Source organism: Pangasianodon hypophthalmus, chromosome 22 (genome assembly GCF_027358585.1).
Source record: "Pangasianodon hypophthalmus isolate fPanHyp1 chromosome 22, fPanHyp1.pri, whole genome shotgun sequence".
Lineage (NCBI taxonomy): Eukaryota > Metazoa > Chordata > Actinopteri > Siluriformes > Pangasiidae > Pangasianodon > Pangasianodon hypophthalmus.
This window is the reverse complement of record NC_069731.1, coordinates 1,237,493-1,248,800: the sequence shown is the minus strand read 5'-3', so window position 1 is coordinate 1,248,800 and position 11,308 is coordinate 1,237,493. Positions and strand designations below refer to the sequence as shown.

Here is an 11,308-nt window from a genome sequence, read left to right as displayed (position 1 = left end):
TACTCTAATTTAGATGCAAATAATCATAAATAGTAAACAATCCTACATCAATTTTAAATAGTTGTTGTAAATCATAATCATAATCAGCAGCTTTTGGCTTAAAAAATTGCTTCATGTCTGAAATTACAATAAATATAATAAATAGATAAGTTGTTTATCATGCAATTAAGTTCAAGTGCAAAACACAGGAAGTGAATATGCTGTGAAATGTTCTTTTTATATTTCAGCTCACAGAGGAAATTCACAAGCCTTTAAGCTGAACATGAGGTGTGAAACAGTGAAACATGTGATCAGCTCATTGCTATTAGACATTAGCATAGATATCAGAATCGTCCTCCTTCTGCTGGACATTAGCGTAGATATCAGAATCATCCTCCTTCTGCTGCTCAGTGTGGACACTCCTGCGCTCACACAGAAACCTGTTTGAGGCACAAACTAAACGTTAACTGCTGTTAACTACTAAATTAACAGTTTGGCAGTACAGCTTATGACATGTAAAAATTTTATGCTTTTATAAAGACATTTTTTTGTTTCACCAAAAGATTGTGAGTTTTTAAGACTGTTTACCTCCTGCTGTAAATCACAGCTAGGATAGCTACGATGATGAAAATCAGTCCGGCTGTCAACACAACAATGATCCAGATTGGCCAGTGATCAGGATTTTCAGGACTTTCACCTGTTAAAAAGTCACATTATTTCTTCAGTAATAATTCAAGACATTGAGGAATGTTGTGAGCAGATGGATCCACCCTCGACCTGAAGGCTGATCGTTTCAGATCCTGACGCCTCATTGGTTTCCCAAGTGCAGGTGTAATTCCCAGAATCCCTCACGGTTAGAGCAGGAAAGTGAAGAACGGGTCCTGATGTGTTTAACTGCTCGTTGTGCTTAGACCACACAAACTGTGAGGAACTGTGTGTGCAGTTCACATCACACGTCAGATTTAACGAGTCTCCTTGTTTAAGGGTTCCGTTTCCACTGAGCCTGATTAGTGACACCTTTAAATCTTTTTCAGAGAGCAGGAAAGACTCCACGTCAGTGAATCAGGACTGAGAGGGGGTTAATAATTATACTACAGTTGCATCCTAAAGTCTGAGTCAACAACACGTTCTTATATAATGTGCTTTTTTAGTTTTTAAAAAAAAATAAATTATATTTCTTCAAAAAGATTACATTATTTTTATTAATATGTTATTATATTTTATTATGTTAATGTTTTCTGTGTAATGTCTACACCACAGCGCTGTTGAATTTTTGATTGTGATTGTGAAGGTGTTGATTAATTTTCTATAACAGCAGCTCTGACAGTAGCACAGCTGCAAATCACAGGTTTCTATTAATGTGCTTGTTCTGTTATGAGAAAATAATCAACATCACGTCAGGCTGCATCACACCACCAGGTCATTGATTATTTTCCAATAACAGTATGCCCCATCACATTCTGTCATTAATTTGTTAGCAGCTGAAAATATTTTTGATATCTGGTAGAATAAAAACACTCCTTCACAGTGGAATCTTATGGAAAGTTCATTATGCACATAAAGATGATTTTATTTTAGCTTTTTTCAAACCATAGCATTTACCTGCAACTAGTAGAATCACTCCAGGTAAACCGGTCCATTTGCCATCGATCACATTAGTTATAAATCTGAATTTGTACTCTCCAGAATAACTGGACTGTAGATTGTGGATTAACAAAGTGCAGTTTGATTTGTCATCTCCAGCGTACTCAAAGTCTGACTTGGTGTTTGATGAGCTGCTATAAACATACGGTGGACCATGATACTGACCTTTGTTTGAGTTCATTGAGCACCAAAGCTTTTCTATCACCTGATAATTTTGTGGATAAGAATAACTACAGAGAATGGAGACACTGAATCCTCTCACACCACAGATCGGCTTATCAGGATATTTCACACCCCAATCACTGCTCTGAGTGAGAACACCTGTGTAGAGAAATAAATGGAGATTAAAAGTTATTCTGATATATTGTTTATTTGTTGTGTGTTTTCAAGTTCACGGGAGCTCATCTTTTATTTCATATTACTGCATGGTACAGAATATCTTTATATCTGTTTAGCTATATGTATTCACACCTGTATGTTTATTCATTTATATTTGTAGTAAGTAAGTAAATAAATAAATAAATAAGAAATTATTTTTAATTCACATCTTATATTGCATTCATACAAATTATTTTTTAAAATCATCCTCACCAATACACAATATTTTACAATCAGACTGTGGTGCATTTGCCTGTGAGTTATAATATAAAGCAGGGAGGAAGAATAAAACTGTAAGTTTTTAACAACTCAGAAAATGGCACCTTTTGTTTGAACCCACCCATTTTTCAAGTGATCAAAAATATTGGAACATGTGACTGACAGGTGTTTCTTGTTGCCCAGGTGTGCCCTGATAGACTGACTGTTTACACAATTAATAGCTCTGAACACCTACTCTTGGTGTGAGCCCTGGGTTTCACCTGTGAAGACTGCATTTGTTGTTGTAAAGGATAATTCAACATGAAGACCAGAGAGTCTTTGGGAGAAAAGCAAGCCATTTTGAAGCTGAGAATAGAGGGAAATTCGATCAGAGCCAGTGCACAAGCATTGGGCATAGCCAATACAACAATTTGGAATGTCCTACAAAAGAAAGAAACCACTGGTGTACTAAGAACCAGACATCCAACAGGTTGGCCAAGGAAAACAACAGCAGTTGATGACAGAAACATTGTGAGAGCTTTGAAGAAAACCCCCAAAACAACAGTCAGTGACATCAGCAACTACCTCCACAGGGTAGGATGAAGGTATCACAATTCACCATTCAGAGAAGACTTTGAGAGCAGAAATATAGAGGCCATACAAGATGCAAACCACTCATCAGCAGTAAGAATCGGAAGGCCAGATTGGAATTCACAAAGAAATACAGAGTGATGTAAAGGCCAAAATCTGGAGAAAGAAAGGATGTGCTCATGATCCAAGCATACATGCTCATGGGTCAAGCATGGTGGAGGTAGTGTCATGGCTTGGGCTTGCATGGAACAAGCTCACTAATCTTTATTGATGATGGAACTCATGATGGTAGCAGCAGAATGTATTCAGAAGTCATTCTGTCTGCCAATTTACACAGAAATGCATCCAATTTGAGAGGAACTTCATCATGTAGCAAGACAACGACCCAAACACACACTGCCAACACAACAAAGGACTTCATCAGGGGAAGAAGTGGAAGGCCAAGTCAATCACCAGACCTTAACCCAGCTGAGCAGCATTTCGCCTCCTGAAGAGGAGACTGAAGGGTGAAACACCCCAAAACAAACAACAACTGAAAGAAGCCACGCTATAAGCCTGGAAAAGCAAGACAATGTCACTGGGTTGCTGGCTTGATGCAGTTATTGCAAGCAAAGGATATGCAACAGTTGGGCTGTCTGCTACTAAAGGTGCCATGTTCTAAGTTGTTTAACGCGTCTAGATGTAAATATCAGGAAATGAAAGCTGACATTCTGATCTATTGTGTCATATTCATCTTTTGATCTGAAACCCAAATGTCTTTAGCAAAAACAAAACTTACTTAAATCATCATTAGGACTGTTTTCTCAGACAGTAATTAATAGTTCCCTAACATTAGACGGTATAATGTGTTTGTCGAAGTGTATAATCCAATAACTGACCGTACACACTGCAACATCAATCAGCAAACAGTTAAAACTCTGAACAATAATTGTGTGTAAGAGTAAGATGATGTTTCATACCGGACAGCGTGAGCAGAATCGTAGCCAAGTGCAGCATCTTCATCTCTTCTTCAGTAAGAACTTCACACACTCAGTGTTGAGTCTGTATGTATACTGAGCTCACTGACTTGGTCATGATATGTGAGAACTAAAACCACTTCCTGGATCAAAAAAATGCACCTATTATAGCTACAACCTCAAACACCACACACAGTGCATGGCAGCTTGCTGCATATGGGGCTGCGTAGCTGCAGACTGGTCAGAGTGCCCATGCTGACCCTATCCACCGCCGAATGAGTCTGCAATGGGCACGTAAGCATCAGAACTGGACCATGGAGCAATGGAAGAAGGTGGCCTGGTCTGATGAATCACGTTTTCTTTTGTAAGATGGCTGGGTGCATGTGCATCGCTTATCTGGGAAAAGATGGCACCAGGATGCACTATGGGAAGAAGGTAAGCCGGGGGAGGCAGTGTGATGTTCTGGGCAATGTTCTGCTGGGAAACCTCGGGTCCTTCATGTGGATGTTACTTTGACACGTACCACGTACCTAAACATTGTTGCAGACCAAGTACACCCCTTCATGGCAACGGTAATCCCTAATGGCAGTTGCTTCATTCAGCAGGATAATGCACCCTGCCACGCTTCGAAAATTGTTCAGGGATGGTTTGGGGAACATGACAAAGAGTTCAAGGTGTTGACTTGGCCTCCAGATTCCCCAGATCTCAATCACATCCAGCATCTGTGCTGGACAAACAAGTTCTATCTATGGAGGCCTCACCTCGGAACTTATAGGACTTACAGGATTTGAAGGATCTGCTGCTAACGTACCACAGCACACCTTCAGAGGTCTTGTGGAGTCCATGCCTTAATGGATCAGGAAGCATTTAGTGGGACAATATTAGGCAGTGTACATTTATATATATATATATATATATATATATATATATATATATATATATATATATATATATATAGACATACACACACACACACACACACACACACTGCTTGTGTCCAAAGTTTGAATACACCTGTTTCAAGAATGGTTTTATTCACTTTTAATATTTTGTACTATTTCAAGGTTAATAATAAAATAAAAATAATGAAATAGCACATATATAAAAAAGTTTTGAACAAAATCAAACTATGGTTTTAGTTTTTTAACAGCAGTCCGGAGTCATTTTTTGACAGCAAAAATGCCACTCAGGCCCTCTAGTGGCTTGCTGCAGTACAATTTTAAACCCTGCCTATTCTCATTAGTGAATGTTAAAGGTGGTGAACTTCCATTTTAAGATCAATCTCCACAAAATATTTTTGGAAATAGTCTTCAGTTGACCCTGATCTCTCCCCAAGTATTCGCCCTTACGAGATGTTTTATAGGAGTTATTTGGTGATGAATAAAAGAGCGTGGTTGAGGTGTGATGCTTAAGCTAGCTCGTTGTAGTGATGTTATAACTAGTAAACCGACATGAGCAAATGAAGTGATGGCACAAACCAAGGCAGCTAACACTAGCTACATTTCATAATAATTCACTATTGACTATATGACCTTAGAGAACACTCAGTGCGGTGTGTTAAGGTTAACCAGTCTCTCCTTTTTAAACAAATGCCACAGAAAGAATGAGTGGAGTATATAAAAGCACTTCTCCATTCAGATGGGTAACTCACTGCAGGTGTCAGAGCTAGATGAACATCATGGAGAGCAGTGAATTTTTTCCTCAGAAAAAAGCTGTGTTGAGTATAAATGTTGACTGCTGTTTATATTTTCAGTTGGTACATTACATTCACTACTTATACTTTCATTACTTTGATTAAAATGATTGATAACATCAGCTAGCTAGCAAATGGTAGCTTATCTTAAGCTGCACTTCAGGTAATATCAACGTGCATGCACAGGTACGAGCGTCCATCACTAATATGGGTGGGTCAGAGGTACGAGTGTCCATCACTAATACGGGTGTGTCAGAGATACGAGCGTCCATCACTAATATGGGTGGGTCAGAGGTACGAGCGTCCATCACTGTTATGGGTGGGTGACAGATACGAGTGTCCATCACTAATATGGGTGGATGAGAGGAGAACCCACTGTCCACCTGGCCTTTCTCCATTTATTCAATATAGAACTTCAGTAGCTCTTTGGGCTTCAGCCACTAGAGGGCAGCATTGACCAATTTATAGCGCTAAATCAATTTCATTTAATTTAATTCTGCAGAAATGTATAGTCTAACCTTACACTGAAAGATTTATACATTTATTTAATAAATGTTCAGACAAGAGAAGCCAGTTCAAATAAGAAAACCTTTATTCAAATGAATGCCAAGCCACAGCAGACAAAAAGAAAAGGAGGGAAAATTATTACATTAACTTGAAGATGCAAAGATTCATTAAAGCAGTAAGCAAACATAAACCAGAAGCTCAGTATCAGTAGCACTTGTTTCTAAACCAACCTTACATCACAGCACGGTCGAGTTCTGGATTGTGATTGGTCAGAAGGTGTTAAGGTTTAATTTTAATTTTCTATACCAGCAGCTCTGACAGTAGCACAGCTGCATATCACAGGTTTATATTAATGCACTTGTTCTAAAACGTTATTGGTTCTGTAGAAAAAGCTCACTCACAACTCATTCACCGGCTCATTACAGTGGACACGCCGCATAAACTGATTAAAAAAAACTTGTATAGTCTTTGATATGGTAAAGTTTTCTTCAAGGAGATGTTTGTGTATTATTTATGGAAGGAGTCTCCAGTGTCAGTGCTTTGAAACAGTCAGAGGTAAAGCTGTAATTTTAAGCTTCTTTGTGGTTTCTCAGTAACATGACAAGTGTTTTTATCTTATAAACTACAAAATGCAGAAAATATAGATAACAAGAATTATTATATTATAGTGTATTATATTGTTTTAGAAAAAAATTGGTTTAAATGATCTTCTAGACAGGATGTTTACAGGAAATAAACTGACACTTATAATACTAATAAGTCTTAAAAATTAGTATTATGTATTAAATGGGAGGGCTAAAATCTATCAGTAGCAATGGACAATTTAACTAGGGTTGAACAACAACAACAGTATTAGTAATAATAATAATAATAATGATAATAATAATCCTTATCATCTGCAAGCTCCTCTGGATAAGAGCATTTGTTATATACTCTAAATGTAATTAAATGTAACAAAATGTAACTAAGTGTCTAATTATAGTCTTAGCCCTTCATGATATTCTGTGTGTTTCTTATGAGTGCTGGTGGTGCTGTTGCACTCAGTTTAAAAAAAAAAAAAAATCAAAAATAATCCAATAATTAAAACATTTGTTAACTTCAAATAAGATGATGTGGATGCCATAAATGAAACCTTAGTCCTGCTAGCCCATTGATACGACCTCTCCTAACCTTTTATTTAATAGATTTGATTTTATTCTCTCTTATCAACCAGGTAGTAAAACTGAGAACCCTGATGCTCTTTCCAGGGAGTTTAACCCTTCTGAGCTAGCCTAGTCCCCAGAGGTGATCATCCGACCATCAACCATTGTTTTGTAGTGGAGGCATTCTTCACGGTTTCATCCAGGAGTGTCAAAGACCTCAGACTTTGTCTGTTGATGGCTCTGGTGGCTGAAGATGGTGTAGGACATTAGATCTTTTGTAGCCGTCTGTAGCACCTGTACATGGACCAAGAACACCAGATCTTCCCCACAAGGCCTGTTACATCCTCATCCCACCCCTCTCATCCTTGGTTGCATGTTTCCATGGATTTTGTCACTGTCTTACCATCTTCACATGGTAATACAGTTATTCTTGTCACAGTATATAGATTTTCGAAGGCCTGTCACCTCACACCATTGCCCAAAGTTCCCTTTGCTCGAGAGACTGCTAAAATTATGCTCCAACATGTCATCAGGTTGCATACTTAAATTGAGGCCCTTAGATTGTTTCTTGATTCTGGAATGCTGACAGCTTAATGGTGCCTGAGCCAACCTGTCTTCTGAGTTCCTTCACCAATCCAATGGTCAATCAGAGGGAACAAACCAGGAGATAGAAACAACCATGAGAAGCCTGGTTTCCTGCAATCCATCAAAAAAAAAACCCACAATATTTTAAAATAAACATTACTGATGCATATTTATTAACTACAGGGTGTCCCAAAAGTCTCCATACATTGGGGACTATGTTTGCCAGCACCACGTCGATTGTGCCTTTGTTGTCTTCCGTGGTCTTCCAGGACTTTTCGTGTTGCTGAGCTCTCCAGTGCATTACTTCTTATTAAGAATGTACCAAATTGTTGATTTGGCCACTCCTAAGGTTTCTGCTATCACTTTGGTAGGTCTGTTTTTTTTCAGCCTAATGATGGCCTCTTTCACTTGCATCGACACATCTTTGGACCACATATTGAGAGTTCCCATGAACAGTTACCAAATGCAAATTCAACACTTGCAATCAACTCCAGACCTTTTATCTCCTTAATTTGTCATGAAATAATGAGGAAACAGGCCACACCTGGCCATGAAACTGCTTATCAGTCAATTGTCCAATTACTTTTAACCTGTGAAAATGGAGGGACTCTGTAGAAAATGGCTGTAATTCCTAAACAATTAATGCAGTATTTCGTTAAACCCCTTGAATTAAAGCTGAAAGTCTCCACTTCAATCACATCTTGATTGCTTCATTTCACCAGCCCTTTGGGTGGTGGAGAGGGATTATCAAAAGGTAAGTGTGTGAGATTTAGTGTCAGTTTGTCGTTGTTTTGGTGCATTAAGCCAGTGGTTCTGGTTCATCTGAGTTGGATCTACCACTGATTCGTCACACTACTGGAATTGCATTTGTACATTTCTTCTTTAATGTGTTTATTTATTATTAAATGACAACACACACTTTTATAGTTATAAATATAGTTATAAACTTTGATTGTAATGACTTTAACAATGCTGATGATGTATTAAACAATAAAACTAGACACAAGCAGCAATCTGTGGGGTCCAAGAACCGAGAAATGCCCGGTGAACACTGATTGACCGATGGTGACCATGTTTTTTTATTTTATTTTTAAATAACCCCGTCATCATAAAAATCTACTTACAGAAAAACTAAATAAAATGACTAATTAAAAGTCATCACTATAACTGTCCTTGTCCTGGAATTTTGTATGTGTTGTAGGAACACTTAAGATTACAAATGATATGACAAATTAAGCCATCTCTGACCATCTCTTGGTATCCTTCACCATCACCCTCCCTATCCTGCCTAAAACCACCAGCCATCTATACTTCTCTCCCACTCATAAAAACCTCCACTCTATCTCCCCTTCCTCCTTAGCTTCCTGCACCCTATCATCCCTTCCTGTCCCTGACTCCTTTTCCTCCCTACCGTTGGAGCTAGCCACTGACACTTTCCTCTCCTCACTTTCCTCATCCATGGACCTCCTCTGTCCTCTATCCTCTAAACCCAGGAAGATTTCCTGCCCTGCTCCTTGGCTATCAGATGTGTTACACAGTAATCAGAGAGAATTAAGAACAGCAGAGAAAAAAAAAATCGCAACTTGACACAGATCTTTTCTCTTACGGTGCTCTCCTGTCCAAATTTTCATCTGAAGTGAGTTCTGCTAAGGCTGCCTTCTACAAAGAAAAGCTGGAATCCTCTGCACAAGATCCTCGCAAGCTCCACAACATCTTTTCTTCACTACTCAACCCACCGGCTCCTCCTGCTCCATCCTCCCTGACTGCTGAAGACTTTGCCACTTTTTATGATGAGAAGATTGGAAAAATCTGCCAGACATTCACTTCTACTCCTACTCCTACACTACACACTGAGGATTCTCCTTCTCATTCGCTTACACAGTTTTCTAAACTAACAACAGAAGAGATCCTGCAAATCATCTTATCCTGCAATCCTACCACCTGCCCATTGGATCCAATCCCTTCCACAATGCTCCAGACCATCTCTCAAGACCTCCTCCCCTTCATCACCACTATAATCAATGGCTCCATAACATCTGGTCATGTACCAACCTCATTCAAGAGAGCAAGGGTTACTCCCATCCTGAAGAAACCCACTCTAGATCCCTCTGATATCAGCAACTACCGACCGGTATCAGTTCTCTCTTTTCTTTCTAAAACCCTTGAACAAACCGCAGAACAACCTCCAAGATCCCAATCAGTCTGGCTTCAAACCGACACACTCCACAGAGACTGCCCTTTTGGACGTCACTGAGAAGCTACATGCTGCTAGATCAGCCAAACTGTCTTCAGTCCTCATCCTCCTTGACCTTTCAGCAGCGTTTGACACAGTGAACCACAAGACTCTCTTGTCCACCCTCATGAGCCTAGGAATTCATGGTGCAGCATGGCAATGGTTTGCTTCCTACCTGGAAGGTCGGTCATATCATGTGACATGGAGGGGATCCACATCTGCTCCCCGCAGACTCTCCACTGGTGTTCCACAAGGCTCAGTACTTGGTCCTCTCCTGCTCTCCCTCTATACTCGATCTCTCGGTGCGGTCATATCCTCACATGGGTTTTCATACCACTGCTATGCAGATGACACTAAACTCATCCTCTCCTTCCCTCCCTCAGACACTCATGTTTCCGCTCAGATATCAGCATGTCTGGCAGACATCTCATCATGGATGACAGCTCATCAGCTGAAACTTAATCCCACCAAAACCGAACTGCTGTTCATCCCAGGTGATTCATCCCCATCTCAGGATCTTGCAATCTCCCTAGACAATTCTCTGATCTCGCCTTCGGTTACTGCATGCAACCTTGGGGTAACCATGGACAATCAACTGTCCTTCCACTCTCACATTGCTAATCTCACACGCTCATGTCGATTTCTCCTTTATAACATCAAAAGAATTAGTCCATTTCTTTTCACACAGGCCACACAGGTGCTTGTTCTGTCCCTTGTCATTTCAAGACTGGACTACTGCAACTCACTCCTGGCAGGTCTGCCTCTGAGTGCCATTCGTCCTCTGCAACTGATCCAAAATGCAGCTGCACGATTGGTTTTCAACCTTCCTAAATTTTCCCACACCACCCCATTGCTGCGCTCCCTCCACTGGCTTCCTGTAGATGCCCGCATCAGATTTAAAACACTGATGCTTGCCTACAAAGCCAAAAACGGACCAGCACCCACTTATCTCAAAGCACTTATCACACCTCGCACGGCACCATGCTCCCTTTGATCCTCTAGCACTGCTCGACTGCTCCCACCATCTCTCAGGGTACAAGGAAGGCATACATCGAGACTCTTCTCTGTTCTGGCACCAAGGTGGTGGAATGAACTTCCCCTAGATGTCCGAACAGCTGAGTCACTGGCAGTCTTCAAACGACGTCTAAAGACTTACCTCTTCATAAAGTACTGAAGTTAGCACTTACCAAAAAAAAAAAATTAAGTATTGTCTGAGTGACAAAAAAGTACTGTCTGAGCACTTGTCTATTACCTCCCCAACAGAGTCTTGGACTGATGGTATTCCTAGTTTGTGACCTAGTGAGCCAATATCAGAATGTATTTTTGATAGACTTCAAATGCCATAAATGTAAATGTAAATATGACTGACACTTTATCAGTCTCTTTTTTCTTTAGGTTTGGA

At 39.8% G+C, this 11,308-nt stretch overlaps 1 protein-coding gene across 1 annotated transcript; it reads right to left on the bottom strand.

Annotated features, from left to right (window-relative positions):
- Nucleotides 1-304: 304 nt before the first annotated feature.
- LOC128317185 (sialoadhesin-like) lies at nt 305-3,792 on the bottom strand. The gene is made up of 5 exons (XM_053227821.1): nt 3,750-3,792; nt 1,582-1,944; nt 750-1,004; nt 568-676; nt 305-419 (listed from the first exon to the last, which is right to left on the bottom strand). Exons 1-5 carry the CDS (start codon nt 3,790-3,792, stop codon nt 305-307), a joined length of 885 nt encoding a protein of 294 aa, XP_053083796.1.
- Between the last annotated feature and the right edge of the window lie 7,516 nt (nt 3,793-11,308).